Here is a 21,053-nt window from a genome sequence, read left to right as displayed (position 1 = left end):
GTCAGCTTAGGGGAGCAACAACAACAAACTCTTCCTTCTCTTTGAAGCGGACCAGATCACCTTCCCTCCCCCCCGCTATGCATGCCCCCCCCCTCCCCCCCCTCCCCCCCCTCACCCTCTTTCAGCGAGCCATAAATCCAGGCCCTCATCTGCCGATACGCCTCTGAAGTTCAGGAATGCCCGCGTGGGATTTCGAGGCCCGGTGAGTTATGGGAACACCTGGGAGGGGTGAGAGACGGAAAAGCTGGAGTGGGAGGACGCCTACTAAAGGTCCACATGTTGACAGCCACCGTGGCTGAGGGATTAGTTCCCGTGGTCAACCGTCCTGGGTGTGGCTAATAATGCCGTTGAATCCCAGAGTAAGCGTGGAATCCAAGCCGCACTCACCTCTACGGTTTTGACCAGAGGGGAACACGAGTGCGTGATTTACTGCTTCAGCTAGAAAGAGAGCGCTGAGAGCGGGGTGTTTGCGAGGGTCGTGAAAACAGAACATGGCCCGGGGGGGGGGGGGGTCGCGGCCCCTGCACAGCGAGCTCAAAGTCACCCATCTGTCCACGCCGGTCCGATAGCAGCGTTGCTACGCGGCCGCCGTTTGTTTGCCTGCCCGTGAGAGCAGAGGCTTGTTCACCAGATGCTCGCTTTTTATTTTACGCACATGGAATGTATGCGTTAAGGTTTAAGATTACATCGACCCTTAATATAGTGTCGCTAATCTCGATGATATATTCCAAACCCCCCAAGAGTTCAACAAACCCATGTCTTTTTTCGATTTGAAAGGATAAACGATATAGAATAAATGAGCTGGTTCAAAGATCGAAGAAATTAAAAGAGACGAAATGAGAGAATGCAGCAGATATTCCATTTGAGGTGGACAGTGTTTTATTACAGAGGACTGCGGGACTCAAAACGCATTCAGTTTCTCTCTTAGTGGGATTGATTTTGTGGAAGATGTCTTCGTAACCAGCCCAGATGATTAGCCCCGTCCCCGCGATCAATCAATGCTCCCAGCAACTCAAAATGCCAATATTTGCACAGGCCGCAAAAAAAAAAAATTGAATAGAGACGAAGTGAAAAAGGAATTAAGGAAAGGGCGAAGCCAAGAAAAGAGAGAGCGCAATTGAATCAAGACGGCAGCCATAAAATGTATTTTTCTTTTGCTTGAGCCTTGCTGGTACCTCTGAATTTCCTCCTCTTCCTCCTCCGCTCTCTTTCATTGGTTGAGAAGATTTTCTCCCACATGCAACACTTTCGTTGCGTTGCCAAAGGATTTTTGGGGTATAGCATAGAGTTAAAACACACTGCTTGAATCAGCACTCAACGGGGAACGAAGTCATCCACTACCCCCCTGTGCTGCTTCCCCTTTCAATTGTGACAAAGACACCCGGGCCCCTCCCTGCAGTGGCGCCGGTGGTTGTGACGCCTGTTGTGATGTCTCAGACTTCTGATCGGAGATGGGTTCGGGTTACAGGTGGATGCAGGCAACCCCTTAACATCTTGTCACGTTATATTATGAAATACACGGTAAGTAGCACATCCATGTGCCATTCCCTCACATGGCCAACTCCCCACAAACATGAATGGCGTGACCTTTTTTTGGGGGGGGGTTTCACTTTGCCGTTGTCTTTCTATCATTTAGTTTTTCTTCCAAACCCCCCAAAAACGTGCTCAGTGCATTCAGTCCACTTAAAATAAAGGTGAATCCATAAAAGAAATCATCATTTCTAACTGGTTTAGTTTCCATATTATTTTTTTACAGCTTCCCCAGCTTTGTCAATTAGACTTACAGTATGAGCTGTCACTTTTTGTCAAAGTGGAATATTTGCTTTTTTCTGCTTTTCCATTATTTTCCATGTAAATAATACATTTCCAAGAAAGTAATCAGCACACATCTCTTAAAGAAAAGATTTGGTTTGATTCTTTGTGGAGAAAATATGTCTAATAGTTTTAATTTTTCCTATTAGTGAGATCAAAGACTTTCTTTAGTCCGGGACAGCCTTCTTGTTTGCATGATTACCTTCTTCTTATTCCCTGCCTCTGTTGTGCATTGCTGCACTTAGTTACACAATTAAGACTATGAAACTGTCAATCAATGGAAAAGTGTTGAACTGGCCCCCAGGAATGTGTGTTACGTTGCGTGTGTGCTTTTGCATTCAAGTCACAAACAAAAAGTGCCTCTTACGCAACACATTGATCCACAGCACTACTGGTGGAATTAAAAATAACCCAACAGGTTTTTTTACCTAGTTTTTTTTTTTACTTTTCAACGATAAAAATCTTGAAGGAAGATTTTCTGCTTTGACAAAAATGTGTGGCTGTATTAGTCCATTTCTCTCCACAACAAGCACCGTTTAGAAGATTATTAAAAAAGTATTGTGCAATAAAGAGCAACTGAGGGTGAACGGAGAGCACAGTTCGATCCCGGGTCCTGCTAACCAGCATGTCCCCGTGTCCTCGGGCAAGACACTTAACCCCAACATTGCTCCTGTAGCTGTGAATGCTAGTTCCTGACGGGCAGGTGGCACCGTGTTGCTCCTTTGAATGGGTATGAATGGGTGAATGACGACATGAAGCCATTTGAGTGGTCGGGAAGACTAAAAAACGTTTAGTAAAACACAAAAGCAGAGCATCTTTGGGGATATTGTTGCCAAGGACACGGGGAAATTATACTATCTGCCAGAGCTGAGATTTTCCTAACTCGCAATGCTGCCAACATTTGTACCGTAAGTTTTAGAAAATTACAACAGCAATAGCAACAGAGTCCAAAAAGCCTCTTTCCTTCGTAATGTGTGTAAAAAAATGTGCCCCCTTTTTGATACATTGCCTCAGCTGTCTCCTGCACTAGTCCCGTCTCACCTTCACCAAGGCATGTCCAATCTCGCTCAAATCACAGTGATACTGCAGAATTAGCCATAAATCCCGTAATGTGTGTGTCTCTAGTGAGCTCCTCTCTCTTCTCCCCCTTCTCCAGCACCTGGACGCCACCCAAATCGACCGCCCCGGCCTCTTCTGCCCCGTCTTTGTCGCCGCATGCCTGAGTGCCCTCCTCTTCTATCCGCACCCCTGTTGACCCAGCTACTTCACTGATTGACTGTCCTGACATTTTCTCACACTTAGCTTTCACCGTTTCAGGGGAACGGAGCACTGTTTACGGGACGAGGCAAGCCGGAGCGTTTGTTTGGTACGACAATTTACATAGAAATGACCAAATTACTGCGCAGCCAGTGGGGGCTATATTTCAAAACGACTACGGTGACCGTGCGCAGGCGTTGTTTTGAGTCAACACTAACATTGAGGAGGGGGGGGGCAAAGGTCAGCTAGCAGGAAGGAATGTGCGGTTTCAGCAGCTTGTAGGTGTTTTGTCATCAAGTATCACGGCGTCCTCGTGCCCTTCTGCGCATCGATTCACTTTGCACTTCAGGCAGGGAGAGGACAAAGCCCGACTGACACGGTCAAAGCAAGAAAACTATACTGATAAAACCATATATAATAAGCAGCCATTTTCATGGCGTTGAGTCGGAGTAAGATTATAGATGCAAGAGTAGGGTTTGCCGATTGTGCTTTGTTGTTAAAATATGATATTGCATTGTATCCTAAATGAAAGTTGGTAAGTCTATGATGAGAACTGGGTTATCGTGTTGGAGATTCTGCGTAGATATGCGTAAATTCCCCGCAATGTCACGCAAGGTCATTTGGACCGATGAACTCTTTGTTCAGCATTGGGGCTGATTCATATCCTCCCATCGCAACATTTGCATAGAACTATACTAATTACGGCATGTGGCCATGACAACAAACGGTCAACAATATCTTCATGTTTATGCATTTTTTGCCGGGGTAAGACAGAAAAAAAACTTTTCCATAGGCGTGGGCACACTAATTTCACATTTGCATAGAGATGAATCCAAACGAGCAAAGCGGCGTGTACTTGAAACGGGTCCCCGGGCTGCACGGAGGCATCAACAGGCATCACTCGGAGGAACATCAAAACCCATCAAGCGTGTCAATCAGAATCCTGTGTGACGTTTCAGTAGAAGTGAGGTGGAGAAAGCAAGGGAAAACATTTGAACACAGCACGGTCTTTACGAGTGAGCTAATGCTACGCTCGGGTAAACCTCAATTTGATCAATAAAACCACATATTAAGACATGCTATGGATGGAGAGGGCTTATGCTGAATCTACAGCTTTTACTTACCTTGTGTTTACCACTTTCACTTCTGGCAATGGTAGCGAGTTTCATCCAGCCCATCTTGTAGAAAGAAACGCTTCATTATTTATGAATGCACCAGTGTTCTTTTTGTGATATTAAATTAAATTGTTTTACATTATGACTGTGCAGGGTATGGTCTGACATTTTGGAACTGGAGCTTGAGGGACAAGGCATAACCAATAGGATGGAATTAAGTGGTGAAATGAATCAGGATTTATTTTTTGTGCATGGCATGACTGCCATGAAGCAAATCGTATTAGAGGAAAATAGAGGGAATCCAAAATTGAGGTTAAACAGTGCATGTTTAAAGGATTAATTCAGATCTCTATGCCTATTTGTATGCATGCTGTGGGCTTTATTATTGCTATGCAGATCTAATGATAACAAGGAATCTAATACAGAGATGTCATGTCTGCGTCCTATCTGATATGTTTCTGTCAGTGTGAACTACATCACAGGTCCGAGTCCGTGGCAATCATGACAGAGGCAGAAAGAAAAAAAACGATAGCACTGTGGAAGCAACGAAGCTTTTTGATGGAAAAGTTGGATGTAATCTTTTCCAGAAAGTGCAAGGATGGCGTCCATGAGAGAATGGACAGCAGCTGGACGGATGAGTCCGCTCCCTTGTGCGTGAGGTGCTGCTACAGAGGCCCGCAAAAAACAATTTCCTATCCAAGGACGCAAGTTAATTGGCTGAAGACATTGGCCATCAGAGTTTAGGGAAATCTCTTATTCGCGAAAGGAGAAATCTGTCATAGCGTTTCACATGGTCACACACATTACTCATTGCCCTTACACGCAACCCATTGCTTCAACTTCTCTTTTTGACTTTTCCTCTGCTGCTTTTCCTATTTTTGTACAGACTGTGAGTTATCAAACGCTTGAGTGCTGTCACAGCTGACTGAAAAAGTGAATCCATGTGTCAGAGATTGACAGAACTGGGTGTCCCTGCTGATCCTTTCAGGTGCACAACCTTGTTAAACTCGCAGCATGTGATGAAATGAGAATACTGGCGGTAATTCCAAAACTAACCCCTGTGGATAGTCTCGAAATGGGAAAACTAGCCATTTCAAACATTGGCATCGGGGACTGGGCTTAAATGAATTTGGACAGACACATGCCGAGACGAAAACAGACGAGGTCACTACACTCGGGCACGTTTTCTTTTTTTTCTCCTCTTATTAGCTGAGGAATGCTCAGCTCTTTTTTTTCTTTCCTCGCCTGACTCTGTTGCTCATTACCTTCCAAACTGTCTCGAGAATTCAGGATGCCCTGAAGGTCCCACCCCCCCGGTTTGAACAAAGCCAGACTTTGTGCCAGCTCTCCAGGCACACACCACAAGCCGGGCTGTGTCCGAAGCCAAAGCCCCTCAAGTCGTTGCCCCGGTCCCCCAGTTTACCCGCCATGGCCCATGTCCACTCAGCTGAGACTAACGGACTCTGCCCCTAGTATGTGCTTCATGTGTTTCATGATGAAATCACTTGATGAAAATGACTGATATGAATTCTGGTTAGTTCATTATTCGTCATCTTTCGATGTGAAGCAACAACCAGCACCTTTTTCAACTAACTCGTCTCCAAGTGAATTTACCAAAAAGAACCCATCAGCACCTCTAAGCCTCCTTAACCTGGAAGTTATAACACAATTTATACACAGGCCTACAAAGCAACTGTAAATAAATCAACGTGATATACGGGGGGGGGGGGGGTTCTTGTCTCATTTCCAGCAGAAAACTAACTGTAATTCGCTTTTCCCCAGAATGTGCCTTTTAAATTGTTGCCTCAATGTGAACCTACTGATTATCCTGACTTTAGTGTAATATTAAAAGAAAAAAGATAGGCTCTAAGCCAACTTTAATAAGGGTTTATGTACTCAGCTGGGACTCCTTCCTCTCGCCGGCCTGAGAAGTGTCTGTGTGCGTTTGTGTGTCCATGGAGATGATCCTCCCTCCATTCCTCTGGAATGTGTGCAATGTGCTCAAAGACAAAAGATCAACTACAGTACCTGGGGTATGTGTTTGGGCCTGTTAGGGGCCCCGGGCTGGTATAACTGTCTGAGCCTGCGATTCAGCGTACTGACACAGAAAAATAAGCCCATCTGGAGGGAACCACACAACGCTGGCATGTATGAAGGCCCTGCTAAGTGCTATATAGGAATACTAAATAGTAACCTTATGTGAGGCTCAAGCTGGAACAAGCTGCACTCATTTGACCATGTCACGTGACGTCAACTTATAAGGCGCCAAGTCCCAACTCATGTGCATGGCAGTTTGGTTGCCTTCGGGCAAAAGAATAAGGGGGGAGGGGTGGGTTGTTTGGTTCTCTGAAATAAGCCGGACAGAGAAGGCGAGGGAGGAACATATGTGAACGGTTAAAATGGGGATTCAAAAACCTCTTTGATATCCACCATTAGTGTGATTACAGCTGACATAGTCCCTGGATAAAGAATTAGCTTTCTTTTGCAAAGGGGAGGGGGGGGGGGTGGTATTCCCCCATCCCCCTCTCCTTCTTCCTAAAAAAATCTCATTAGGAAAATGGAACTTTCATCTTCCATTTAGCTCACAAATGCAGAGTTGAAAGTGATGTTAACAGGGAAGACAGATGTGGCAGGAAGAGCGAGATGCGGCTGAAATACAGGGGAAGGAGGATGGGTGCCGAGTCTGGTTTAGACCCGCAGACCCAGGTTGAGCATTGTGTCTAATCCCTGGTGTCCGCAGCCTGTCGTAAATCTCCCCTCGCAGAGTTTAGCATAAACAGACGTGCTCAGGGCCCAGCTGCAAGCCGTGTCCCCCTGTGAACGGCAGACGCTAACACACTGACCCCTACACCCAGCACATCAACATGGCCCGCTTCCCCAGAGTCCCCGTTAGAGCCGCGCGCCTGCAAAAAGCCTCCAGTTACACCTGCCCGCAAGACCCAGAGACCCGGCATAACTCACTGATACCAAAAAAGCTTGCCACGAAATGAGGTGCAGGGTACGAATGAAAGAATTTGTACAGAGTGCAAATGTCCCAATCTGTGTAGGAAGTACCAACAGTAAGGGTGGGGCCTGGAGTTGGCCATATTCAAACACAAGTTGTAAAAGAAACCAGATGAGGGACAAGTGAGAGCCTGGAAAGAATTAAGCATTCGAAAGTTTGATCATTGACTTTCCCTCCGATGTGCTCATAAGTCCAGAGCCAGAAATCAAGACACACAGCTGCGCCTGTAGTGGAACTAATAAGGAGAGGATGCCTTCCAAAGGGGTCCAATCAAAGAAAGATGTGGTTATGCTGAGTGAAAGCAGACAGCACAAGGCAACAATAATGCAAGCTGACCTCCGGGCATGGTGTTCCTTTTTCTCCCGAATACCTCTTCAAGCTTTGAAGAAAAACTGTAAACAAGGCTTTCTGAGAGCTCATTAATTGTGTGGGCTTGGTCTCTGAGCTGCACATGCATCCGCAAAGGGAATTCTCTTTGACTTTTGGCTGAACACATTGAACCAATAAACCTTTTCGGCCCTGGGCGCGGGTTGACTATTTATTCACGACTTGACTGACTAATACTCTGCAATATGTCTTCTTGTTGTGAAAAGAACGCTATTTTTGATGCAGTTAGGGAAGAGTAAAAGCCCCCGAGAGGATGTCAAAAGATGTCAGTTGCCTCCTTCACTTTATCATTCTGGGTGAGATTATATGGGGGATTAGGGATTTCTTTTGTAGCTTGCGAGCGGCTGACAGAATGGCTCCTGGGAAACAGTGTGCTCGCACAACACAACACAATGAGAGCCCTGTAAAGCGGCTTACACAGGCAGGAGGTATACTGTACAGAAGAGTACTAGATACATATTTGATGTATTCCAATAAGTCAGTTTAGTACAAACTACATTACAAAACAAAGAGAGTTTGACAGCCGTTCAATTAAATTACAGTGTATTTATCAAAACGGAATGTTACAAAGCACGTTAAATTAGTTGAACATCACATTTTGGCTTATAATATTTACATTACAACATGTACAAGTGCTACCTGTGACTTTAAGGCTGAATATGCAATTGAAACACAAGGAGTGCAGGTGCTGCTATGACAAATGTGCAAACAATGTTCTTTATAAAGCGAGCAAGGTTTCGACAGAGTTACAGAATTCAAGAGTCAACTCACGTTAAGGCTTAGGAGTTTATCATTAGGACTGCTGAACACAACGCAATAATCCAAATACACATGTACGATACCCTACTACTCTTTACGTTTACGCATCAGTGGGCTGAAGTATAGGACGGGAGACGGACTGGCCTTAATCATCCCTCTCTGTGAGGCATACAGCGGAGATCTTATGAACATGTACTTACTTATAAAGTAAGCATCGCATTCTATTTACAAGAGGTAGTTCAGCTGGGTGTTCAAGACCGTTTAGTGTAACGCGCATCTGCCCGGCACAGCTGTGCCAATCGCGTCTGCGCAGCTCTTTAAACCACCAAATCCTTCACCTGCGCCTGCTGAATGTTCACAGCCGGCCGTATTTTTCTTTGCAATGCAAAATGTGTTCGTATAATCGGTCTATCCTGTCCTGGAGAACCCCGGCGTGCTCGTCCGAGAGATATCCCAATTCCAGGGACAAAGGCTCGCTGTCTCTGTAGAGGTCCCGCAGCCTCGTCCGGGTGTCTCTGCGCCGGTGCAGCTCAGACACGCGCTGCGTGGTCCTTTTTCTGAACACGCACACGGAGCTCAGCACCGTGTTGTGATATTTCTCCCACATGTTCAACACCCGAAAGCCGTGCACGAGGCCGGCCTCGTTGTCTATGAACACGAGGTCCCCGTGGGGTGTTCGGAGGAGGTTGTTGGTGTCCCTCTCCATTACGCGCGAATCCCACTGCAGGCTGAACAGATTGCTCACGAGCCGGTCGAAGTTGGCGGTCAGGTAGTCGAAGGCGATCAGGTCGCTCCACTGCATCAGTTCCAGCAGCTCCGCCGTGCTCTTGTTCCGGAGCTCCCCGAGCGCGGGGTGCAGCCCGCCGCTCTCCTGCCTGAGCGGCGCCGGCGTCACCACTCCGCTCAGGCCGGAGACCCACTCGGTAAGAGACACCACGGCGCGATCGCTCCACTGCAATCCACCGATGCGCGTCCTCACGGCCGCCCACTGGTCGCTGTCCCCGCTCAGCTGGGAGAGCGCCAGAGGGGGCAGGTTGGCGATGCCCAGCAAACTGGCCAGGTAATACGTCAAAGTTTCTCCCTGCACCTGATCCGCGTTAATCCCGTAGCGCACACACGCCTTGGTGCCGTCTGAGAAAGTGGCGAGCTGGTTCGATATCCTGCCGCATCCCGGCTCCAGCTTCACGATTCGCCGCGTCCTGGCTCTCTCTCTCCAAGCCCGAGCGTGTTCTTCCGTGAAGCCCGCGGGGAGGAGATCCTCCAGCCAGTCACTCCAAAATATCCCATCCACCACCGGGGAGCCCAACTTGACCGCGCCCTCGCGCGGCGCTGACCTCTTGTCGTCCCCATTCGCACGGTAATCCGCCGCGGTTGGATCAGTGAGGTTGGGGGCTCCGAGTCTGCCCCTCGAGTGCGCTCTTTGTGCCACCGGGACAGCGAGCAATGCTCGGAAAGTTTTGGCGGAGAGGTCCTCTGGCAGACCGCGGAGGGAAGAGCCTCCGCCCGGCACCGAGAGCCCGCGCTTGTGTCGCTCCAAACGGTTCTCCAGCACGCTCCAGACGTAGAAAACACTCGCGAGGGCGCACAGGAAAAGAAGGGCGAACAAGTTGGCTGAAAAAGCCCTCATGGCGAAGACCATTCGCCCTCTCGGAGAGTTCCAGCAGGTTGAAATAAGACAGCGAGAAGGACCCGTCTTCTTCAGTCCAAGGTTGAGCAAGAGCGCAGCAGCCGGTAGCCGCGCGTCCCCCGTCCCGCACACAGACACACAGACACACACACAGACACACACCCCGAGCCCCGCGGCCCTTTGAGATCACCGGAAGAAGAGCGTCTCCGAGACAGTATGACTCTCATCTGCCGTTCTGTTTAGGTGCCTCGTCACATCCCTCTTCATTTCCCCCCCTCTGACCCGCTGGCGTCGTAGGTGCGTTGTGTCTGCGCGCACATCTCCGTCCCTCATCCTGCTGTCTCTCCTCCGCCGGCCGCTGGGTGAGTTCGATTTGCGCTGGTGTCGGCTTGGCTCGCAGAGAGAGAAAGAGAGCGAGAGAGAGAGAGAGAGAGAGAGAGAGAGAGAGAGAGAGAGAGAGAGAGAGGAGAGACACTGGGCGGCGAGACACGTGACTCCAGTCCCGAGGTGGTGGGCGGATCGTGGGAAGGGGAGTTCAGAGAGGAGCTGAGCAAGAAGTAACGCGGTGTGTGTGTGTGTGTGTGTGTGTGTGTGTGTGTGAGTGTGTGTGTGTGTGTGTGTGTGTGTGTGTGAGTGTGAGTGTGATGTGAGACGACTGTGAGGCATCGGCAAAGGCATCCACTATAATAATTGATACCTTGGGCAGAAATGCTAATGTCACTGCAATCCAATGTAACCAACCAAACATGTGAAATATTTATTTAACACCTTAAAATGACATTGTCAGCACTTTGATTTCCCTGTTTTTTTAAAGCCAGTCTGCAGAGACTAAATACTTAAACGGTGTGTGCCTGTACTGAGACTTACAGACAGGCCTGTATCCCGTGAGACGTTGCAGCAATTTGGCTATTCAAAAAAAAAATACTGTTTTAAACTTTGAAAGAAGATTTTTGAACATTTTAAATATTTCAAGAAATGACAGATTTTTTGATTGCAGACAAAATTTATGTAAGCGTATTTCAAAAAGTTACCTCATCATTTAGACCTTTGCATTTCCTATGTATTATCTACAATTATATTCAAAAAGAGCCAGTACATGAAAGAGTTTGCTCACTGATGATGTACTTAATATGAATATTATTGTTCACGATTCTGTTTTGAATTCATGACAGCATTCATTTCTGCTACTCGACCTTATTTTCACCAATAAAGTCATATTCTTTTGGTTTTACCTTTGTTTAAAGGTTTTGTCCAACCAAATATGTATAACAAGCATAACACACAAAATCCTCTGTGCACATCGCCCTCATCAACCTTTTTTTATCATTCAAACGCCCACCCCAACAACTCTTTACCATTCGACTCATGTTTTAAAAATCTTGAATGTTAATTTGCTAATCAAATTAATTGGGTAATTTTTATTGCACCGTGCTAAATTTCCAAAAGAGGCCGAAAAGACATGAATACTCAATCACACCCGGTAAATTAGAGGTCTGCTAATGTATGCTTTCAACGCCTCCATCTTCAAGATCTATTACCTTCATTCTGACGTTCACAGCCTGAACTACACAGAACCTGCATCATTTTAATACAGGAATAGATGGGGTAATAAGTTCTGGCAGACGAGCAGGCAAAATGATTCTGATGCGGTCATATTTCTTATGTAGGCCTCAATTGTGCTTTGCAAAGGACGTTGCTTTTTTTTTTTTGTCACCAGCTAGCTGAATAATTTGTTCAATTCCCAGCTTGTGTTTCTTTAATGCAGACTGACAGCAGTAGCTGTGCAGAAGGAAAGCAAAAATCCCCGGTTCCGCACAAGCAGAGAAATATTTAACAGTCTCGGAATCCCAAGAAATGGTTTGTGTAGCGGTCCATGGCCGAGCATGTTTCTCCATGCTAGACAAAGGAGTGGGTCCTTGAGCAGGTGGGTGTTTTTTTTTTTTCATGTGCTTTCGAGAGCCGTTAAAAACAAACTGGCCGTTGGAAAATGCACACGGTGACGCAGAAGTGCAGATGTGTAATGAAACTGAACAGGCTCACCAAATAGGGTGCATCGATGGATGTACTGTAGTTGTATTGCATGGAATGCTGCCCCTACAGATTACCCATCAGGCATAATCGACTATAGTGCTTCCACCTGGATCTTTTTACAAGCAACCCACAATGACCAGGTGCAAGGTGTGGCTGATTAGTGGAAGCTAAAAAGAGCCAGCAGCCACCACCAAGGGGGGCGGAGGACGAGGACTAGGACTAGGACTAGGACTAGGACTATAGGCCGAGACGAATGGGCCCGTGACGGAAAGCGTCGGCCCGAGCACGCTTTCGTCACCGGGAGTCGAAGGCATTGAACGACAAAGACGATTATGGACTATTGCTGCTGGACGGGACCATCTTTAATTGTTTTATTGCCAAAGTGTTTTATAAATGTATCCCTGGTGATCTTTCTGTGTCCTGGGCATTCTAAAAATATTAAGAGGGGCCATACGGCTGACACACACACACACACACACATACACACACACACACAGAGAAATGTGCTTGCTCTAGGTCTGGCTGCTTCTGTCACTTTCGCTCTAAAGCCGAGTAACTTCCGAGGTCTAGACACAGGAAATGAACACGGCTTAAGTGCATTGCTGGAATTCTGTCTGATGGTGTGTTGCTTTTTAGGAGTGTGGAGTGACTGTAATTACTGGCTCCTGATGCCCCCCCCCCCCCCCCCGTCCCCCCTAACCCTGAGCACAAGTGGGGGCACGTTCACATATCAACCCTATCTGTTTCTGGCCATGTGTTATCTGCAGGTCAGCAAATCCAGCACCCACCCCCCCCCCTCCCCCTCCCTTATCCCCCTTTCCTCCCACATTCCTCCTCCGTGCTTTCCTCGTAAATCCCCCGGCCGTCCCATGGGGGCCGTAACCTAGGGACAACCTTTCTCTGCCCCGGTGACGGCTGTCCGTGGTGGAGCGCCGCAGTGACACGAGAGAGCCCCGACTGTCTGTCACTCTGTCCACGCCGCAGCTGTGATACGATCTGGGGCTCCCTGCATGGTGCCCGCTAAAGCCCTGCAGATGAACAGGGGGGGGAGAAGGAGACATGAAGGGATGAGAGGAGGGGGGGGGGGGGGCAGAGGAGGAGAAAGTGCATGGGCCTTCTGTCGCTTCCCCTCGCGGTACCGTTAGTCCACGCTGAGCAATAACTCCTCGGTCCCCCCGACACTTTGCAGCACTCTGTTTCCTGGACTGAATAATGAATGTGCAGGGCTTCCATTAGCGTTGAAAGCTACGGTTTTTCATTTTCCCCTGACTGACAGTTACTTATGCAGGGACAGGGCCCGGCGGGAATTCCTCCTCCTCCTCACGGATTGAAGATACCCGCCCTCCTCGGCCACGTGTGCGCTCGCACAGGCCTTCTGTAGCGCGGAGCCGATGGTAACAAGGAGGACCAGTCATTTGGTGCGGTGTCCCCCCCGATGCACACTGAGAGTCGTCTCTTCCCGGAAGCCCAGCATGCGCTTTTGTTTCTCCACTTCGAACGCTACACCTTGGCCTGTGGTACACTCGCATGTTGAGGATGTGACATCGCACTAAATTCTCCTAGAGACACACCAGACATTTCTTTTAACTACCCGCGGGGACAGAAACGCCATCTCGTCAGCACTTATCTCAGCACTTATCTCATGTAACGCTTAGGAATGTATAAACATATATTATAGTCAGCAGGCTTTACTCTACCTTGCCTTCTTTTAGCAGGCAGATGCTGCCGGTGCTCGATGTGAGAGGCTATGAGAGAAATCCTCCCCCGTGGGGTTTCCAGGATGATGCAGTCCCTCATCCAGACGGACACCGGACACTGTACGAGCTGACCAAAGCTGCAAGAGAGCCCCGAGCAAGCCACACAGCCACCAAACTGCTGCCCTTTACCCAAAGGAGCCTGGATTCAATAGCTGTCTGTGACGGTTTTCCATTTGCTAATGAAAGAGATATTGTTGATGGATGCTGCATTACTCCCCCCCCCTTAGCCACAACAGAAAGGCAGGAGGCTTATTGTGTGCTCCCCATCTCAAATCTGGCTACCATGGAGCAGAAGTTGAGAGAGGGGGGGGCAGGCAGGGGAGTAGGTGATTGATATTCAGTGCTACTCCAGAGAGGCCCTCTTACAAGACAAAAACAGGGAGGGGAGGAAGGAGACGTACTGTTGAGTCAGTCGATTAAAGAATCAGTGTCCAATCTCCGGAATTACGACCCCCTGACCTGCCACACCAAATCCCCCATTTAATAAGTCAGGAATGAAATTCAGTTTTACTTTCCTCACTGCTAACTGGCTTATTGACTGAAGCGTGCGCAGTGCTTTGTGCCCAGGATCCCCCTGTTAAATGGACTGAAGGGAGAGCTTAAGAGCATCTGGTCATTATAAGGAAATCCATGACATTCAAGGCCTTTTCTCGTCGTTTCATTTTCTTCTGTGATGAAGTGCACAGTGCGGGTGTGGCTTCTGGTCACAGGGTCAGTTGAGATTAGAGGTGGTGGTTGAATATCCTCATCCTCCTCACATTTCGGCCGAAACATTTAGCAGCCTGAGGGTTTAACGAGCGAGCGACGTGAAGCGCCCGCTCTCATCGCGTCACATTGGAATGCGCCGCCGCGTGTGCGCCAGCTTCCTTCTCAGCCGCCCCCCCTCTCTCTCCACCCTCTCCACCCTCTCCACTCTTCAAACCAATTTAAGCAGCCGCTAATGAAAAGCATTTGGCATTTTTCAGCCTATGGCAGGAGCTCCCACAGTGGAGAGAATCCAGGCTCGTTCTTTTGAACCCATGTATGGAGCTATGCATATCCGGGTGACTTATTGTCTTCTACACGTTAATGTGGCTTTCTGCCATGACCACCGATCAGCATTGAGCGGTTTCAGGCTGAAACGGGTTAATAATGATCTCTGTGGTATTTTGACCAAACTACATTTTAGACATTTCATTCAGACCGCAAAGAACAATATCCACAAGTGGGCATAAAATGGCTCCTTTAAACAGGATCTCCAGATAAGTCCTTCTTTTTTGATACCGTGCAGTGTTTTTAAATGCCAGGCTAAATTAACTCGAGGGCATGCTGCTCTGTGTAAAACCAGTGATAGAGACTAAAGTCTGTATTTCAAATGCCTTCATTCAAATTAACAGGCCTGTGCAGTGCTGTGTGAATATGCATTTGCCATCTGGGCCATAGTGTTAACATATGCCAGATGACTAGAAACTGTAGGAGCAGTGATCGTCTGTATGTGCCTTCATTCGGATCCGTCCCTTCAAAGGCTTGATTGGATGGATATTTTAATATTGGTAGAAAAAAAATTCAACAACAATGGAACATGCGGACAGACAGCAACTCAGAGTTTGGCAGCTCAAGCATTGATGCAGAAATGTGCTTTAATAGGTTGACACTGGTTTGAAAAGCTGATTAAAGCTTAAATAAAATAAAAAAATGGACCCAACCAAACAGTATATTAATTGTATTTCTCCCTGTTGCACCTCTTTTTTTTTTTTTTAACCCGCTTCTGGGAAGCAGTAATAATGCTGCTTGAGGGTTTAAAGAGAAGGCCAGGGTATCGGAACCCAGAATGACCCCTTTTGGCATTTTGACCTCTCGTGACGAGAGGTCAAAATGCCAAAAGGGGTCATTCTGGGTTAGGGTTAGAATGTCTCGAGAGTCTCGTGCACACGAGGCCGGGTGGTGCACAGGAGGCCGGTGGTGCTGACAGGAGCCTGGGGGGGGGGGGGTCGCTTTAGTGGTGTGGCTTTCTGATTACTGTGCTGTACATAATAAACCACAGCGTGTCTTTTTTTTTTTTAAAGTCAGCTGACTCTACATAGGAGAGGCTCTCCACTACCGCTTAGAATCAACGGCCCGGGCCGTTTGAAATCATCGTCTATTCACTGCCGGTCGGCTGCAGTGTGGGGGGGGGGCTTGGTTATTTATGTCCGTGGCCTTGTAGAAACCAGCCTTTTTTTTTTCTTCTTCTTCTCCGTAGGCCTTGGTGTTGAGTGTATTTTACTTGCCTCTGCTTCACTGGTGCCTGGAATCTCTAACGTAGCAGATAGACTCGCACCACCGATAGATTTGTGTCCCTCGGGACGCGTTTGTATCACTGTTGGCTGTCAGCGGATACATTATGCCCTTTAAGCAAGAATAATCACTGCTATTAACGACAGAGCAGGCCCGATTGAATAATTTAACCTGCTGAGTAGCTGTGGTGGCTCCTTGCTCATGAAAGAAGTGGAGTGGAGAATTGATCTAACAGCCAACCGTCACTCGGGTGGGGGGGGGAATATAAATAAGAAAATGAGATCAGAGTGATTAGCCGCGCCGCCCCGTTCCGGTCCGCTGCGTACCACTTACATTCCTCTCTCCCGCTGAGTTTCTCGCCGTGGAAATCTTGATTCCACTTTGCTGCCTGCAATGGCAAATCAATATGTTCCATAACAGATTGAAGTGCGATGGGATGCACTTCATGTGAAAGCCTGGAAATTGATGCGCCGCACGGGGGGGGGATGCTCTTTTTCTCCTCACGGTCTGCAAGAGTGGCTGCAGCGGAAGAAAAAGCACATATCGTCTCTTTCACATCATGCCTGCTTGTATGTGTTCAAAGTCTACTTTAGATGCGTCTCGTGCCTCCCCACTGATGAAGAGATTGCAAGTACGCATGCAGGCTCTGACTCCCTCTAGAGGATCAACATCCACACGCCTCCTCTAATATGAACGCTCACTCTGCTTACAATACACGGGCAACTTTTGAACTCCTAGTTTGCAACCAAACTTGCACATTTCCACGCACACAGGTCCATCTATTCTGTGATTTTCCATTTCCCCTGTAGTCGGGACCTTTCCTGACCTTTTAGAACCATGGTGCAGCTCCCTGTTTGGCCACAAGAGGCTGCTGTGCGCATGCCATCTCCCGTGTGGGACCATGGCTTAGAGAACTTTGTGCTAGAGCTGTTTTATGTAGTCTTCTGTTTGTTGTTTTCTTACTGAAAACTGTAGTCCAAGCAAAGGTAAAGACATAAAGGGGGGAAGAGAAATAGCATCATGCAGCCTTTTTGATTCATAAATCTGACATATGGATCGATATGTTCGGCCTTCAGGATGAAAAACAGATGGAATCCAACTAAAAAGAGCTGCAGGTAAGAGCCGACGGGAAGGAAACTACAAACCCGCTGACAAAGAAAGCTAATTCAACATTTCCTATCATCAACGTCCACCATTGAACCCAACGCATGTGAAGATGACGCATTGACACGTTTTTGGGCTCACTCTGTACGAGCCTCTGTTCAACCTGCAGGACTCACGGTACCTTGTGTATGACGGTGCGGCACAGGTTGAGGAAACAGGGCATTTTGTGAGTGTGGATTAAACTTCTTTAACCAAACTGTAAATGACCTTGAAAAGTGAATAGAAATAGAAGATCAGGCTGGCTCTAGAGAAAGCTTTAAGTGATTTGCCAAACTGAAGCGTTTAGTGAGAAAACAGCAGACGGTGCCTCACAGTAAAAGTTACTGCGAAAGATGAAGGCCGCCATCAAGACTTTCATTTGAACTCCGGAGCTGTGAAACAGTTAAGGAAGCAGCTCAGAAAGGAATTTAGCGCACTCTGAATGCAAGCTGGGAGAGCTGGAAGAAGCAAATGCCGAGTTGACTCTGGAAAAAGACAAAGAAATCCAGGAGCTTCATTACCATGTCATTGAGATTCAACCGAGACACCCGAGCGAAAGCGCCTCCGTGATCCAGGTGCAGAATCCTCAACAAGCTCAACAGAGCTGAAGCCCATCAGCTGTTGCCGTGCGCAGACAAGGCTGACGAAAGAAAAAACAAAGGTGCATTCACCGATTGATGTCGCAGCAGCGCGATGCGGACAGGAGAAATACTAAATAGGAAAATGCTTTTGACCCACGAGAGCAAAGAAACTTAAATCCTCTCCGGTGGCACGAAAAGCCAACGTGAACCAACCGCGACAGAGGACGGGGATCGAGAGCCCACGTCGGCTCCGATCACACAGGTGATGACTCCCGGAGAAAGCATTCAAGCTAAAGATGACCTTCTGACTAGAAAGAGTAAAACAATCCATCAGCCGAGGTCTGAGCTCTGCGAAGGGAACGAATACCTCAGTTAAGCTCGCACATATAGGCACATGAATGTTGCTGTGCTGACATTTACATGAATACTCATTACACATTAGGTTCAAGTTTCATAACCATAGTTATGCAGGACACAAGCTCATCCTTTTGCATGATGCTCAATTTACGAAAAACCCATTTGCACGCATTAAACAGGATTTCATCTTAAATAACTTAAGGGGGTTTTCAAATGCCATGATTCTAACATAATTCAACAAGGCCGGTTACACGGTTATAATTACACACTGCACGTGATCTCAATGTATGACTTATTTTCCCCCCGTTTCTTATCCCATTTAATTGCACCAAGGCACGCTATGTGGTCAGCCTTAATATCTGGCAGGGCAGAAAAGGATGCCACCTTGGATCCACTGTTGTGAGGATGGCTGCGGAGCAACCGGCTCTCCCACAAAACAAAATCTCAAACGAATGGAGCTGTCAATGCACACAGCAGGTATCCAGAGGTTGTAGCGCCATGTCCACATCGTGCACTATATTTGTTTTCCCATGAACAATCCCTTGTTTTTCAGTTGCGGTCTCATCCTGTTAAGTCTCTTCTATGGAGACTCCTCAAGAGCCATAACCAATACAAATTAATAACACGAGCGCTCAGACAGTAAAAATCCTCTCAAAGCTGCAAAATTCAAGAGGAGGTTTGAAACACCGTTGCAATGGGCTGTAAAATGTTGGGTTTCTGTTAATTGGCTGGCTGTGGCGGTTTTCCCGTCTTAAAGTCGACATCCTGCTGAAAAGACCAAAGAAGTCCAAAACAGACACCCAGTTGCTATGACACACCACAGCAAACTCCCCCCTGTGTGAGACAGTACACAGTACAGTATGGACAGGATGCTCTTGCTACGCTACACTCGGGTTTTGAACCCCACACAGCTGTGGGCCACGATCTGCCTGTAAGCTCGGAGGGCCCAGTTAAACAGTTTAATGACCTCGAGAGCCGTTTGGATGGTGGCACGAGCCCATTCTGAGTAAGTACGTATGGAACACTTTGTGCTTCACGCTGGATGCCAAATGGGCGTGGATGTGCTTATGCTCATATTTGCACGACGTATCTCAAGCATCCTATCTATAGATGCCCTTGGGGTGCTATAAACCTTTGTGTAATGTTCCCTGCTGTAGCAATAGGCTGTAGATGAGGGTTTTCTTTGCTGTGGGACTGACAGGGTGCAATGCAATGTGAGATCACTAGAGCTGTACTGGGTGGAGATTTCTGGAGGACAGTCGGAGCTCCATGCTAAACTAAGTGAAAATGCATTTGACCTGACTTTAAGATTAAGCTAAATCCAAGCCAGGCAGGGACCATTAAAATCGTGGATGTGAGCCAGAAAATATTCCGGGTTACTTGAACATGTGTTTCAATGCGCCGAGACGTCTTTTAAGCAGCGATATGAACTTTATCTCAAATAATGTCCATCCATCCATTCATCTTCAAAGCCCGGCTCCTCTTAAGGAACAGAGAAGTATGCAGGAACACAGCGGCTGTGCAGAGTCTTTCGCTTTTAGAGGAGCTCGGGAAAAAAAGGCCATTTTTTCACCAGTGCAGCACATGAATGAGAGCATATTTGGCATCCAGTTGGACAGATTCCTTCAATATGAAGTTACTAACCCGCATTTGGTGGCGACACCGGCTTCGCTGAGTAACTGCCGCAGGCGCCCGTGTTACCTGTGAAGCACACAGGCGATTTTCCATCGGCCGCATCCAATGGAGACAGCAACTGTGGCAGGAAAAAAAAAAGGCCCCAGTGTTTGCTGTGTGTCCGCTGCGTAACCATGGAAACAAGGATGAATCCGATGCCGTGATTGGATTCCTTCATATTAAAACCACATGGCTCCACAGGCGCACACGCACAAGTCGGACCTCGTTTGAACTCTTGGACCTCAAACACAAACAAGTTAAAGCTATTAATAATGGAGACATTTTGTAACTGAACTGAACTTTAATATCTTCTGATTGTTGTAATTGTAATGGCTGCGAGGGAATTCGTTGTTCCCCCGACTGTACCACTTCTTCCTGCACTTGGTAATGAGATTTTACTGTGAGATATGGGCAGGGGGCCCATTCTCTTGCCAAAATGAAAAGCTTCTGTAATGCACAGTGATGTATGTAGTGATTCGTGGGTCATGAAAACATCTCCCTTAAGGAAAATATCTCTATTACAGTAATGCTGAATGAATTATTACCAAAAATCTGTACTTTTTCAAAGTGACCAAAATTGATCTTCTATATCACTAGTTAAGTGATCAAAACAGATGTTAACATGAGTGTAAAATGTATTTTTACAATGTGCTGTCTATTTGGGCAAATTGCATGTTTTTTTTAACTGAATGAATATCTTTCATTTCCGACTAAATGTGCAAGAAGTCCTTGTGCGACAGATCACAAAATACAAAGCAGTATTTGATCTTTAAAATAAGAATCCTTCAACAGAATGTAAACAATAAAAATAGTAATCTCATAACCTTGTGGTTTTTTGAACAGCATCTTGATTTTTTTCCGATGCTCTTCTGTTTTTCTTCAGAGATAGAACAGAATAACTGATACATCAGCTTCTGACATACCGGTGGCTTCTGGCTCATGTCAATGACAGTATCACATTGGATGAATCTTCTACTTCTCACCATTTTTAAACCATTTAAAAACCCCATTGGATTATCTGGAAAACAAATGTATTCCCCCCCAAACTGCTTTGCTCATGGAGACTTATGGCTTCGTAAAGACAGCGACATTTCTACTCACTCCAGACTCTGAACAATGGAACCTGCTACATGTAATGAAAATCCCACTAAAAATCATTATCACAGTTTGCTATGCTACTTAAATTGTTTATACTATCCATCTATAAAACATCCAGCAACAACGTGTGAATGTAAAATAGAAATAAATAGAGAAAAATGATGTAAAACAAAAAATACGTTAAAGTCTATTCTG

At 47.0% G+C, this 21,053-nt stretch overlaps 1 protein-coding gene across 1 annotated transcript; it reads right to left on the bottom strand.

Moving 5' to 3' along the window:
* Positions 1-8,101: 8,101 nt before the first annotated feature.
* fjx1 (four-jointed box kinase 1) lies at positions 8,102-10,353 on the bottom strand. The gene has a single exon (XM_037452634.2). It carries the CDS (start codon positions 9,971-9,973, stop codon positions 8,690-8,692), a length of 1,284 nt encoding a protein of 427 aa, XP_037308531.1. The 5' UTR covers positions 9,974-10,353; the 3' UTR covers positions 8,102-8,689.
* Between the last annotated feature and the right edge of the window lie 10,700 nt (positions 10,354-21,053).

Source organism: Pungitius pungitius, chromosome 6 (assembly GCF_949316345.1).
Source record: "Pungitius pungitius chromosome 6, fPunPun2.1, whole genome shotgun sequence".
Lineage (NCBI taxonomy): Eukaryota > Metazoa > Chordata > Actinopteri > Perciformes > Gasterosteidae > Pungitius > Pungitius pungitius.
This window is presented reverse-complemented; position numbering and strand designations above follow the sequence as displayed.

What these genes read in the sequence shown, in the direction of transcription:
- fjx1 (XM_037452634.2), bottom strand. Translation starts at nt 9,973, where the DNA reads ATGGTCTTCGCCATGAGGGCTTTTTCAGCCAACTTGTTCGCCCTTCTT.